The sequence below is a fragment of the Neoarius graeffei genome, chromosome 27 (genome assembly GCF_027579695.1).
Source record: "Neoarius graeffei isolate fNeoGra1 chromosome 27, fNeoGra1.pri, whole genome shotgun sequence".
NCBI classification, from domain to species: domain Eukaryota; kingdom Metazoa; phylum Chordata; class Actinopteri; order Siluriformes; family Ariidae; genus Neoarius; species Neoarius graeffei.
The window spans coordinates 1,867,984-1,881,448 of record NC_083595.1 but is presented as its reverse complement, the minus strand read 5'-3'; the positions used below and the strand labels follow the sequence as shown (position 1 = coordinate 1,881,448).

The window sequence follows — 13,465 nt, the reverse complement described above, 5'->3', positions numbered from 1 at the left end:
TTGGCCCGTAGGCACAAACAACAGCAAGAGCCCTCTCCCCAATCCGAAGGTGCAGAGAGGTGACCCTCTCGTTCACTGGGGTAAACTCCAACACATGGCGGCTGAGCTGGGGAGCTATAAGCAAGCCCACACCAGCCCGCCGCCGCTCACCACGGGCGACTCCAGAGAATTGGAAAGTCCAGCCCCTCTCGAGGAGCTGGGTTCCAGAGCCTAAGCTGTGCATGGAGGTGAGCCCGACTATCTCTAGCCGGTACCTCTCAACCTCCCGCACAAGCTCAGGCTCTTTCCCCCCCAGCAAAGTGACATTCCAACTTGTTCTACATTTTTCCAATAGCCTTCTGACTTGTCCACGTGATCTTTAGCAACCTGCAGACGAGCAGCAATGTTCTTTTTGGAGAGCAGTGGCTTTCTCCTTGCAACCCTGCCATGCACACCATTGTTGTTCATTGTTCTCCTGATGGTGGACTCATGAACATTAACATTAGCCAATGTGAGAGAGGCCTTCAGTTGCTTAGAAGTTACCCTGGGTTCCTTAGTGACCTTGCCGACTATTACACGCCTTGCTCTTGTAGTGATCTTTGTTGGTCAACCACTCCTGGGGAGGGTAACAATGGTCTTGAATTTCCTCCATTTGTACACAATCTGTCTGACTGTGGATTGGTGGAGTCCAAACTCTTTAGAGATGGTTTTGTAACCTTTTCCAGCCTGATGAGCATCAACAACGCTTTTTCTGAGGTCCTCAGAAATCTCCTTTGTTCGTGCCATGATGCACTTCCACAAACATGTGTTGTGAAGATCAGACTTTGATAGATCCCTGTTCTTTAAATAAAACAGGGTGCCCACTCACACCTGATTGTCATCCCATTGATTGAAAACACCTGACTCTAATTTCACCTTCAAATTAACTGCTAATCCTAGAGGTTCACATACTTTTGCCACTCACAGATATGTAATATTGGATCATTTTCCTCAATAAATAAATGACCAAGTATAATATTTTTGTCTCATTTGTTTAACTGGGTTCTCTTTATCTACTTTTAGGACTTGTGTGAAAATCTGATGATGTTTTAGGTCATATTTATGCAGAAATATAGAAAATTCTAAAGGGTTCACAAACTTTCAAGCACCACTGTATATGCTTCATATGAACACAACAAAAAGGGCTGTGAACAGTGCTACCAATTTAAACAAATATTTTCACTGAAGCGTAATGTTTCCTACAGAAATGTTTCCTCTAGACCATAGGTGGCCAACCCGCGGCTCGCGAGCCGCATGCGGCTCTTTGCCTGGTGTCATGCGGCTCTTTGCCTGGTGTCATGCGGCTCTCACCTTCACGTCCAAGTTGGTGTTCGTTTGTGGTTTTATGTGCGTTTTCGCTTCACTGCAGTTAATTACGGTTATTTTATTAAAGGTGCTTCGCTTGGTTTCATTACGGTATTTTCACATCATGACAAATGCGCAGGTGCGTGAGATGATATGCTAAATTCCCCTACAAGTAGCACTTCTGCTGTGTGTGTGTATATGTGTGTACATTTGAGTATGTGAATGTGTGCTGATGTGAATTCAGATACACTACAGGCCAAAAGTTTGAACATACCTTCTCATTGAAGTAGCGGGTGACCGTTTGTGATGCTAAGTGCGTCCCTGCTGCTGAGGCTTGGGATACACGCTGGGCGCGCAAGCCTGAGTAGTGGGTGAGTGCTCATTCAGTTTTGATGCCTTGAGTGAGAGTAGAGTATACTGTAAGTGTAAATAGTCATGAGAACACAGAACACATTGAATGAGAAGGTGTGTCCAAACTTTTGGCATGTAGTGTATATACATTATGTATTTGTTCATTTGTTTTCCAGTTATCAATTTGTGTGTGTGCGTGTGTGTTCTTCTTTCAAAAATTTGAGCATTGTATTATATTTTATCTATATTTGCACTTGCACTGATCACTGTTCCCAGTGCCTATGGAGCTTGTACTGTTTGAGGAAATTAAATTAGCACTTTAATTTCCATTTTCCGACTGACTGTATTTATTTGAATACTTATTTATTTGAATGCAGGTCTTGTGCAGGTCATGCAATTGAGAATTCAAGCTGAATCAAAATGGCTTTTGCATTTTCGATGTTAAACAGGTAACTCCAAAATGCACTAGAATACAGGAAATTGCATCTAAGAAATCCAAAATTTTTCGGGGGAGGCCCCCCGGAACCCCCCCAATGGGGGGAATCCCCACATGTAAACAATGTCTGCCTTTGTGCCCACAGGCGTAACTTTAATAAGGACAGGTGGGGACATGTCCCCACCAACTTTGACAGGGCAGGGGACAGTCCCCACCAACATTTCACGCCTTTTCCGAACGTTTAGAGACACGCGCGACTGTTTTCCCCTGTTTTATCCCATGAACGATAAGCTCCGCTGTTGCCGCCGCTTAGCTGCTGTTTTGAGAGCTGTAACCTGATTGGCGGCAGCTCTCTGCTATGTGTGTAGCAACCAACGACTCATTGGACCAAACTGGACAATGTGAACATTAAAGACATTTGTCAGCAGTTTGTGGAAGTGACAGGAGAAGGAAGGTGTTTGGTACTTTTAAATGAATACTGTGGTGCATAGTCTTACATGCAGGGCAAGGGAAGTTTCATTTTTTTGTTTCTTTTTAATTATTATTATTTTTTAAATAACTGTAAACTGGAGGCTTTTTTCACATTATTGTGATGTTCGTCCCTAATGTTGAGATGTTCGTTTCTTTTTGAAATGTTTTAAATTTTGTAATAATTTGAATTGAATTGTTTGACTTGCAAATACATTTTGTGGTTTGCACAAATTACACAGATTATAAAATCACCTAGATTTCCTTTATATGTAAGATTATATTATTAATTTGTGCCTTGTTGAAACTGCTACACCTGTTTCTTCCCAGACCTGGTGTAATCCTGGTTTAGTCCAGGTATAATCTAGTTTATTATTATATTAATTCTAGTTTAGTTTGCTCTTGTTTGTGGTTTAGCCTTGGTTTAGTCCTGATGTGATCCGTGTTTGCCCTGGCTGAAACATTGAAGTTCTGGTTTAGACCTGGCTCGTGTATAGTCCTGGTTTAGTTTTGAGTAGTCCTGTTTATGTGCTATCCCTTACCCCTTAGTTTGTATCTGTTTTGACTGAGCATTGTTGGTGGCCCTATTGTTTTTTTTGTGACACTAGAATCAACAATAAAAAGATGGCAATGAATGTTTTAAGATGATACTGTTTATTGTGTATTTTTTCATATAGCGGTTGTACTGCAGGACACAAGTCCTTCCACAGAGTCTAGTAATAATGTGTAATGTGTATATAGTTCATATGTAAAGTATGTTCAATCAACCAGTGTGCAAGAGAGTATTTGGTAGGTGTATTTTACCACCTTTTACCCATCAGAGTGCATCAGACTGCTTTATTGATGTGTGAAGATTCACAAAATTTTCTGGGGCAGGATCCCCCCCAGTTCTACATTTGTTTGGTCCATCATGTTTCCAGCCTTTCACTGCATACCCATTGACAGCCTGCCCTGAAATGGTTTTCATAAAAGTAGTGAGGCCATAGTATGCATCTCAAAATGCATCAAAATTAAGCCTTAAAACGGGATCTTTCTAAATTTTCTCCAGGGGGACCATGCCCCCTGACCCCCCCTTGAAGGGAAGTATCATGCCTGGAAATGTCCCCACCAACTTTGAACACAAAGTTACGCCCTTGTTTGTGCCCCACCTACAATTTTCTTCACCAGTCGCCACTCTTGAAAATGACTGGCCTGTGGTCTTGGTACTGCAGTAAATGTATCATCATGTTGGTGTGGGGCATTGGTTAAGTTGGAGTGTGACATCAATGTGGCTGTGTGTGTCCACGCGCGCAGAAGGAAGGGTAATTGTGTGCCCATGTTCATGTGCCGATGTGGCTCTTTGCCGTAACACGGTAAGAATTGTGGCTCTTGGGCTCCGACTGGTTGGCCACCCCTGCAGACTGTGTGGTTTTATGAGGTGAAATTGTGAGAAAACCTCTCACCAGTGAAAATAAGAAACATATTGCTTCACAACAAACTGACACATTCCATGAATTATTTTGCTAAAAAAGCCTTTAGCTATCAGTTAATAAAAAGGACACCAGGCTTCGTGTAATTCCTGTCATTAAAGACGGTGTGTACAGTCGAGTTGTACCATGCATTCTTCAACTAAATCAGTTCTGCCATCTCCAATCCAACAGCATGTTTCACTGTTTACAGGAACTGTGTAAAGAGCACATGTAAACATATTTACATTCACGCCTCACTGAGCAGTGTCCTCACCACAACTTCCTCAAGCAGCTCCAAGTGAGAAAAAACTGGGTTTCGAGAACAACGTTAACTTTTTAGTGGTGTTTTTTAGGGTGGGCCAGGCCTTCAAATGGGTCCAGTTCCATACAGCCCCCATCTCACGCTACCCCAGTAGTGTCTCAGAGGACATAGGAAAATTATTTTCCCAGAGAGTAATCACATTTCTCAACTGTTTTTAGAACACAGCCTCTGGGGGGACTGGGTCATTCCCTCGTCTCGTTCCCTTATCTTGTTCCCTCTTCTCATTTACTCACTCCTGTAGATGGATCCTATATATGCTATGGCCAAAAAAACAGTCACACACTTTAATATTTTGTTTGCTCTGCCTTTATCTTTGATTACAGTGCACATTCACCATGACATTGTTTCAACAACTTTATACACCGTCATCACATTTATTTCTATCCAGAGCTGCGTTAATGTTTCTCTGAGATCTCGTCTTGACTACAGGAGAGTGCAGGGTATCTGCACATTTCTGATAACCAAAAATAATACTTTTTAAGGCCATTTTAAGACCTGTGAGAATAATAAATAAGACCACTACCGTGGGGAAAAAATATTTTAAAAAATCAGACTCTAGGCTATTATGGTCAAAGCATATTTATATTTTAATCAGTGCATCTCCAGTTTACGAACAGAATCTTGTCTTTCCCACAAGTAAATGATTTTGCATATTCAGAATCAGGGAACATTGCCCTGAAGATGGTGCTCACATCTTCATTCGAATTGTAGGAGTGGTGTCGGTCAATCGTTTGCAGAACCCACAGTATTTCAGCGTTAAGTGTAGCGGTCGAGGTGAAAGCACCGAAGGCACTTGTGCTGGGAGAAGTAGGCACCGAAGGGAAAGTGGGCTTTGCGCTAACGTTTGCAACCAGTGCTGCAAACATCTGCATGGGAACTGTTGTTACCTGACTGGCGGCAAAGCGTTTATGCTTTTCCCCTTTCATGTGAGCGTCAAGGGCAGTAGAGCCCATTGTTCCCAACTTTGTCTTTCTTGCAGAGTTTACACCGAGCTTCATTTTCGGACGTTGCTTTTGACAACCAACCGTTATATTTCTGGTCCTCAAGCCACTTGTCCCTAAACTTACACTTCCCCATCCTACATGTCTGCCACGCTCAAGAAACCACTTCTTCGTCTTTTCCCACAACACTATAAGGAAAACACTGCCCCCTAAGTGTTGTGTGACGCCTGTACTTTTAGGTACAGAGCGGTCTTTTTGCCATCTTCTTGTTACACATTGACGTGCGCTGTTTGAACAACGTTAGCACGGGAAAAAAATGTACAAACATATATTTTTGTGCCCCGATGAAATTTAATGCCACCCATATGAAAATTAATGCCACACTTCGAAATATTAGCAAAATATAAGGCTATTTAAGGCCTTAAACGCCATATACTGTATATCAGACTTTTTCAGACTTTTTAAGGATCCGCGGACACCCTGGAGTGGAACCCCTCTGTAAATTCTTCTCCAGCATCCCAAGACACTCAGTGGGGTTAAGGTTGGGACTCTGTGGTGGCTAATTCATTTATAAACTGATTCCTCGTGCTCCCTGAACCACTCTCTCTCTCTCTGAGCCCTAATTTTATTCCAGCAGGGAAGAAAAACCCCACTGATGTGACCTTGGTCATTCAGTACATTCAGGTCGTCAGCTGACTTCATGTTATCGCCCCGTAACGTTGCTGAGTCTCGACCTGACCAACTGAATCTACCCCTGGATTTTGTCTGTGAAGATTCTCAGTCATCCAGGTCATAGTAAACTGTGGGTGGTAAAAGAGAGCAACTGGACTTGCTTGAAGATTCTTGAAGACGTTTCACCTCTCATCCGAAAGGCTTCTTCAGTTCTGTCTGACTAATAGGGAGCATCAGGTATTTATCCAGAGGCTTGGACAGTGGATACTATGCATGATGGGGCTGAGCTTCCCTTCTTACCCTGACCTTCTTACCATCACTCAGGAATAGGGTCAGTCTGGACTCATCAGACCACGTGACCTTTCTCCATCGCTCCAGAGTCCAATCTTTATGCTCCCGAGCAAACTGAAGCCTTTTTTCCTGATTAGTCTCACTAACGAGTGGGTTTCTTGTGGACACACAACTGTTTAGTCCCAATCCTGTGAGTTCTCATCCCACTGTGAGTGGAAATTATCTTAATTTCATGATTAAACACAGCCGTGAGTTCTACTGTCCATTTTTTATGATTCAACTTCACCAAGTGTGTAAGTGATCTCTGGTCATGCTCAGTCAGGAGTTTTTCAGACCACATTCCTCCCGTGAAGTTGACAGTTCATATCTGTCCTTCCAGGTTTAATAATGTGTTTGTCAGTTCTTAACCCAATTCCAGTCATTTCAGTAAACTCCTTAGCTGTTTTCTTTGCTTGATGCAGGACAATAATTTGACTTTTTGAAACACAGTGACGAGGCGGCACAGTGGTGTAGTGGTTAGCACTGTCACCTCACAGCAAGAAGGTCCGGGTTCGAGCCCCGTGGCCGGCGAGGGCCTTTCTGTGTGGAGTTTGCATGTTCTCCCCGTGTCCGCGTGGGTTTCCTCCGGGTGCTCCGGTTTCCCCCACAGTCCAAAGACATGCAGGTTAGGTTAACTGGTGACTCTAAATTGAGCGTAGGTGTGAATGTGAGTGTGAATGGTTGTCTGTGTCTATGTGTCAGCCCTGTGATGACCTGGCAACTTGTCCAGGGTGTACCCCGCCTTTCACCCGTAGTCAGCTGGGATAGGATCCAGCTCACCTGTGACCCTGTTGGACAGGATAAGCGGCTACAGATAATGGATGGATGGAAATACAGTGACAGCTTTTCCAAGACTGTGGGATGTGTCTTCCGACATGTTTGTTAAAGAAACAAGAAGCTGCTCACTGCATCAGTTAGGGTTCAAAGAATTGTTGCAGCTGAAGCACATTAATCACTGTAGTAATTAACCAATCAAATGCTCTTACGTATTTGCTTATTTAAATCCAAATGGTGACTTTTTTTTGGGGGGGGGGCAGGCATTGTATAGATGACTTGCAACCATGTGATCATGACATAATGAGCGTCTGCCATGATGGTGGAGATACAAAGCAACTAGGATGGCAGTCGCTGAAAGCACGTCTGTAAAAAAATGCTGAATTTTCTCATTATTACCACGATTTGAATGGTCGAGCAAAGATTCAATACAAAGAGAAGATAGATATGTGTGGTTTTGACCCATATTATTTTAAAAAGTCAGACTTTTCTGAAGATGCTTCTACCGACCATCAAGTACCCAGATATCGTGGGTCGACAAATCTCAAATGAAAGCTTATAAGTCCAGGGAAGCCTATAAATGTTGTCTCTGGATGAATAAATACCTTATTAATTAAATCATTCAACGATGATGAAGCAGTTGTATTTGCGAGGGTAAATTTGGGCTTCTTTTGCATTTAGTTCACTTCTGTGTGTAAACAACAGACGAAGTGTGAAATTTTGACAAGTCTCTAGCATTATGGCTCACAAATCACGTTTCAATTTATTTCAGGTCAACCACTCTAAAATTATAACAATTTTATAATTTTATAATTATAAAATTATAACAACGACCAAGTGAACCACGACAAGAGAACGCTCATTTTATAGCAAAATTCTCATCTCATTATCTGTAGCCGCTTTATCCTGTTCTACAGGGTCGCAGGCAAGCTGGATCCTATCCCAGCTGACTACGGGCGAAAGGCGGGGTTCACCCTGGACAAGTCGCCAGGTCATCACAGGGCTGACACATAGACACAGACAACCATTCACACTCACATTCACACCTACGCTCAATTTAGAGTCACCAGTTAACCTAACCTGCATGTCTTTGGACTGTGGGGGAAACCGGAGCACCCGGAGGAAACCCACGCGGACACGGGGAGAACATGCAAACTCCGCACAGAAAGGCCCTCGCCGGCCCCGGGGCTCGAATCCGGACCTTCTTGCTGTGAGGCGACAGTGCTAACCACTACACCACCGTGCCGCCCCTAGCAAAATTCTAGTCACATGAAATGAAATTATTCCATGATATTATTGAGAAAGATTCTGAATCTCACCTGAGATAAAATGGTGACTGTAAACACGAGCTGTTTTGGCTTTAGTCTCTGTTAGATCAGCCCTGCCGACGTTGTTTAGCCGCGCTCGGCTCCTCTCCGTACTAAACCTCAGAGTTTCCTCGCCCTCTTTCCGAATCACGGACGGAATTCTAAAAAACCAGAATGTGCCCCGAGTCCTGTTGTCACCACAACCATTTACAGCACAGAGATATGGCAGAGCTAAAAGAACACTTAAAGCAACGGAAAAACAAAGCGAGCTGCACGCGGGCCTGTGTTTTGTATGGAATGTCGCTTGACCCCGCATCTGTATCTCCACCAACATGGCTGACATCCGGGTTTCTATTGGAGTTTGACGTCACTTGCAAGTCAAGGAAAATAATAATAATAATAATTGTGTGTGTTAAGCAGTTCAGAGTGCAGATTAGTGTGTGTGTGTGTGTGTGTGTGTGTGTGTGTGTGTGTGTGAGAGACTCAGGGAGTGTTGAGTGTTCCAGAATTCACTGTGCAGTGCTTGCACTCTGTTGTGTCTGTGTGTGTGTTTACTTTGTTGTCATGGCGATGAGATCCTCTTAAACAGCGTGGCCTTATGGTTTATAAAGTGTGATAGTTTACAAAACGCTTCCCTGTTTGCATTCTGGCTTTTACTCGGAATGTTTATCAGCCAATCAGATGCCACAGATGGTGTGTGCGTGTGTTTATCCACCATGGAAACATGAATCATCGGCTAATGAAACTCTCAGAACACTTAGAGGAATACATCCTTTTGTGCCTCACTTACTGACACAAGCCCCGCCTACTCACAGCCCAGCTCACATATTAAAATAATCAAATGTTTTCCCGAAACTTGAGTCAATCGTGCTCTCATATGATATCCCTGAGGTCATAATCAATATTCTCACCAGCGACATTGATTCTCTTGCTGATTGGATGATGCCACAAATACTCATTAATTATTCATGAATTTTTCTGTAAGGCAAATGAGCAGTAATTACAGGAAGTGACTGCACAGATGACTGAGCATGTGATGTTTAACTTGATTTTAGTTCACACACACACACACACACACAAGTAATTTTCTTCTACTCATTTCTAAAGCTGTTATTTCCTCACACTGCTCTCATCTCTGCAACTGTCTCTCTCTCTGTCTGTCTGTCTTTCTGGGTGTCTGTCTGTGTGTGTGTCTGTCTCTCTCTCTTTGTTTCTCTCTCTCTGTGTCTGTCTGTGTGTGTGTCTCTCTCTGTCTGTCTCTCTATTTCTCTGTGTCTCTCTCTCTTTGTTTCTGTGTGTGTGTATGTCTGTCTCTCTGTTTCTGTGTGTGTCTGTCTGTCTGTCTCTCTGTTTCTGTGTGTGTCTGTCTGTCTGTCTGTCTCTCTGTTTCTGTGTGTGTGTGTCTGTCTCTCTGTGTCTCTCTCTGTGTGTCTGTCTGTCTCTCTCTGTCTGTCTCTCTATTTCTCTGTGTGTGTGTGTGTGTGTGTGTGTCTCTCTCTCTGTTTCTGTGTGTGTGTGTGTGTCTGTCTGTCTGTCTGTCTCTCTCTCTCTCTCTCTTTGTTTCTGTGTGTGTCTGTCTGTCTCTCTCTTTGTCTCTGTCTGTCTGTCTGTGTGTCTCTGTCTGTCTGTCTCTCTCTCTGTCTGTCTGTCTGTCAGTAAATCTGTACAGATCAATATTATCGATGATGAGGAGTACGAAAAGAACAAGAACTTCTTCATGGAGATCGGAGAGCCGCGATTGGTGGAGATGAGTGAGAGGAAAGGTGGGCTGCGCTTCTGTAAGCTCCACCCTCTCTAAATGTAACCTCACAGGGCTGTGCTATTCTAAGCTCCACCCCTTCTCAGTGTCACCCTGTAGTCTGGCGCCGCCTGCTGGACGGAACTCCATCAACAGCTGCTGAGTTTGCAGTAAAGATGGCTGCTGGAGCATCAGAGCAGGAAAATAAATGATCTTTAGTGAAAATGTGTTTCCTCCTGCAGGAAAAGCATCAGAGTTAAAATCGTTGATCATGATGAGTACGACAAGCAGGCGAACTTCTACATCCAGCTGCAGGAGCCTGAGTGGAGGAGGAGAGGATGGACAGGTGAAAGAGAGCGAGATGTGTTGTTAAAAAGCTCGTTATCGGCTCTCAAAGCTTTTCTTCTTTTTTATTCTTGCAGCTTCCTGTGTGTCTGAGCCTCGCTCTCTTTCTCCTGCACTGCTCCTCATCCTCACGGCCATCAGAGCTTTACCTTAGAAACACACCTTCACATTCTCACTGCCTCAGTTAGCAAAACATTTATTACTCACCGAAAACCAACAAACATGATTAATAATTATTTTTATTATTTATAAAGTTCAGTGCCGTTGATGGTGCTGTTGTAATTGGAGTGATCGCTGATGTTCAGCTCAGTACGGAGCACCCAGTCCACATCCAAAATGGCCACCATCTTCACTGATGTAACAGCGTTTTTGAACATTTCCATGACCGCAGTGATTCACATTGAATGCAGACCAAAAAAACCCCTCAGTTACAGAAAGCAGAAGATGAGCTGCATAATGAGATTAAAGTGTTGTGTTAATGTTGGTGTTAGGAACATGATCACACACACACACACGTGAGCCATGATAAATAAAGTGATGTGTGTGTGTGTGTGTGTGTGTGTGTGTGAGGTTGTTAGACAGTTCTGCTTTATTCATCACTCACTCAGACTTCTTTTTCTGTCTTTCCTCCAACATTCATCAGCTGTCTTACTGCATGAGTGTGGTAAGTGTCTCTGTCTGTCTGTCTTTTGTCTTTCACTCCAGATGTAGTTGATGAGCTGAGACATGTTCAGTGTTGTAGTTTTTCTGTGGTGTGATGATGGTAGTGTCCCTGACAGTAACGGAGCGTATCACCTCCTCCAGATTAACATGGTGCATTAAAAGTCTGAGACACTGAACAACTCCGTAAAGCCTCGTGAGGAGACGCCGCTGTGGGAGGAGTTATACACTAAACACAAACATTTAGCACCCCATGCTAAACTGGAGGCTATTAGGCTCAATTACCTGTTAGCTACATTAGCATCATAGCTAGGTTTGCCTGATTGACTCCATTTGTGGAAAAGGAGACATTATGGACATTTTCATTTGTCCCTGAGCTGCTCCTTTAAAATCGAGGTTTAATCTCAAACAGTGCATTTTTATTCATATTCAGAAGAGTTTGTTCCTGTTATTATGTAATATTTTCTTCTTTTTTTTTCTTTTTTGGATGTAGGTGGCTTCGTAAAAACAGGTATGGTCATTTTTATGGGAAATGTTCACGCTAAAGCTCTTTAACACTGATGCTAACTAGTTACACTAACCATATATTTCTGGCCGTCTCTTCAATAGATAAGCAGATGTTTGGTAAGAAACTAAACTTGCCTTTCCACACTCCTGAATGTTTAACCGTGTGTGAATCAGTAACACTAACCCTGTTTCACCCCTCACACAAAGTATACTACTACAACTTCCTGTTTATCTATACAGCACTTCCTCTTTATCTGTCTTGTATATTCTGCACTTTTATCTATGAGTGAAAATTCACAAAGTTTATTATTTGTGTAAACTTAGCTTTGTGGCTACACTTAGTGCTGTGTGCTAATCTCTCGATAGAGGTGTGTGTGTGTGTGTGTGTGTGTGTTGTTCCTCCTCTGAGTTGAGTGATTGGCAGTAACACAGCCGGAATCAGCGTCTGTGTAAAAGGGACAGGCGGCACGGCAGGACAGGGGTGTGGCGCTTTTAACATTGACATTCTTCTTTCTGAGAGCAGCACCAATTCAAACATCTTCATCTACAGTGTCGAAGATCCACGAGTCTTTCTGTCTCACATCACTTCCTGTTTCTCTTCACTTTCTCCTCCAACATGTTTCTGATCCACAAACGTTTCTCAAATGAGTCTCTCCAACCACTTCTCTCTTCCTCATTACCTCTCTCTCTCTGATTCTCCCTCTCTCAGACTTTTTTCCCTCAGCAAGTCGGTTCAGCTAAAGGACACAATTGTTATATATATTGAGCCTGTTACTTCCGTAAAGGTGAATTATTTAGCAGAAGTGATCACATGATCATATGATGCTCAGTGTGACTGCTTGTGTTTGAAGAGGGGTATAAATGTGACGGATAACAAAATCACTTCAACGCTCAGTTCACAAAACAAAAGAGAAACATTTTTTCAGCTGGAAATAGAAACTTAACTTTGGTCTGAGCTTTTTTAGGAGGTCATCAATATGAATTCCAAAGTTTAGCTTTTCATCAAGCCATACCCCTAAATATTTATAAGAATTTACCCTCTCTAGATGAGTGCCATCTAGTGTTGAAATTGTAAAATTAGTTAGTGATGAGCGATACGTGTAAAAATCATAAATTTTGTCTTTTTGGCATTTAGTACCAGTCTCAAATTAACTAGGGAACTTTGTAGCAGGCTAAAAACAGACTGTAATGCATCTATCACTGTCTGTAACAATGATGCCATAGTGTACAATTGTATCATCAGCATAAAGGTGTACCTTTGCTGGGTCTAAACCTACACCAAGATTATTTATATAGATCGTGATAAGACAGGCCCCAGGATTGATCCCTGCAGGACACCTCAAGTCAAGTCAAGTTTGTTTGTATAGCGCTTTTAACAATAGACATTGTCCCAAAGCAGCTTTACAGAATCTGAATGACCCAAGACATGAGCAAATTTTATCCCTAATCTATCCCCAATGATGAAGCCTGTGGCGACGGTGGCAAGGAAAAACTCCCTCAGACGACATGAGGAAGAAACCTCGAGAGGAACCAGACTCAAAAGGGAACCCATCCTCACCTGGACAACAACAGACAGCATGACTATAACATTAACAGTTTTAACATGAAGTCAGTTTCGTTGATGTTATAAACTCTTCATTGAGGGAAACTTGAGTGCAAAACTGTTCATGACAACTGCAGTCCTAAAGTTAGCAAGTCAACTGTAGTCCTCAGCCATAAAAGCATTACTGTAAGAGTCCAGAGCATCCTCCAGGTGTGACTTTCAACTGTCCTCATGGGGCCGTCCTCCACAGGAGCGATGCAATGAGACTCCAACCAGACACAGGGCATCAGGATGGATCAG

At 42.9% G+C, this 13,465-nt stretch overlaps 1 protein-coding gene across 8 annotated transcripts in view; it reads left to right on the top strand.

Moving 5' to 3' along the window:
- slc8a1a (solute carrier family 8 member 1a) overlaps window positions 1-13,465 on the top strand; it is a 57,051-nt gene that overhangs the window by 22,799 nt on the left and 20,787 nt on the right. For 2 of the 8 annotated variants that reach the window (XM_060911503.1, XM_060911504.1), the window contains exons 3-6: window positions 10,353-10,456; window positions 11,099-11,119; window positions 11,609-11,626; window positions 11,725-11,739. In XM_060911503.1, the coding sequence (XP_060767486.1) occupies window positions 10,353-10,456; window positions 11,099-11,119; window positions 11,609-11,626; window positions 11,725-11,739 (158 nt within the window). Of the gene's footprint in view, window positions 1-10,028; window positions 10,136-10,352; window positions 10,457-11,098; window positions 11,120-11,608; window positions 11,627-11,724; window positions 11,740-13,465 lie in introns of all 8 variants that reach the window. The other 6 variants (XM_060911510.1, XM_060911506.1, XM_060911505.1 and 3 more) reach the window with 6 other exon arrangements.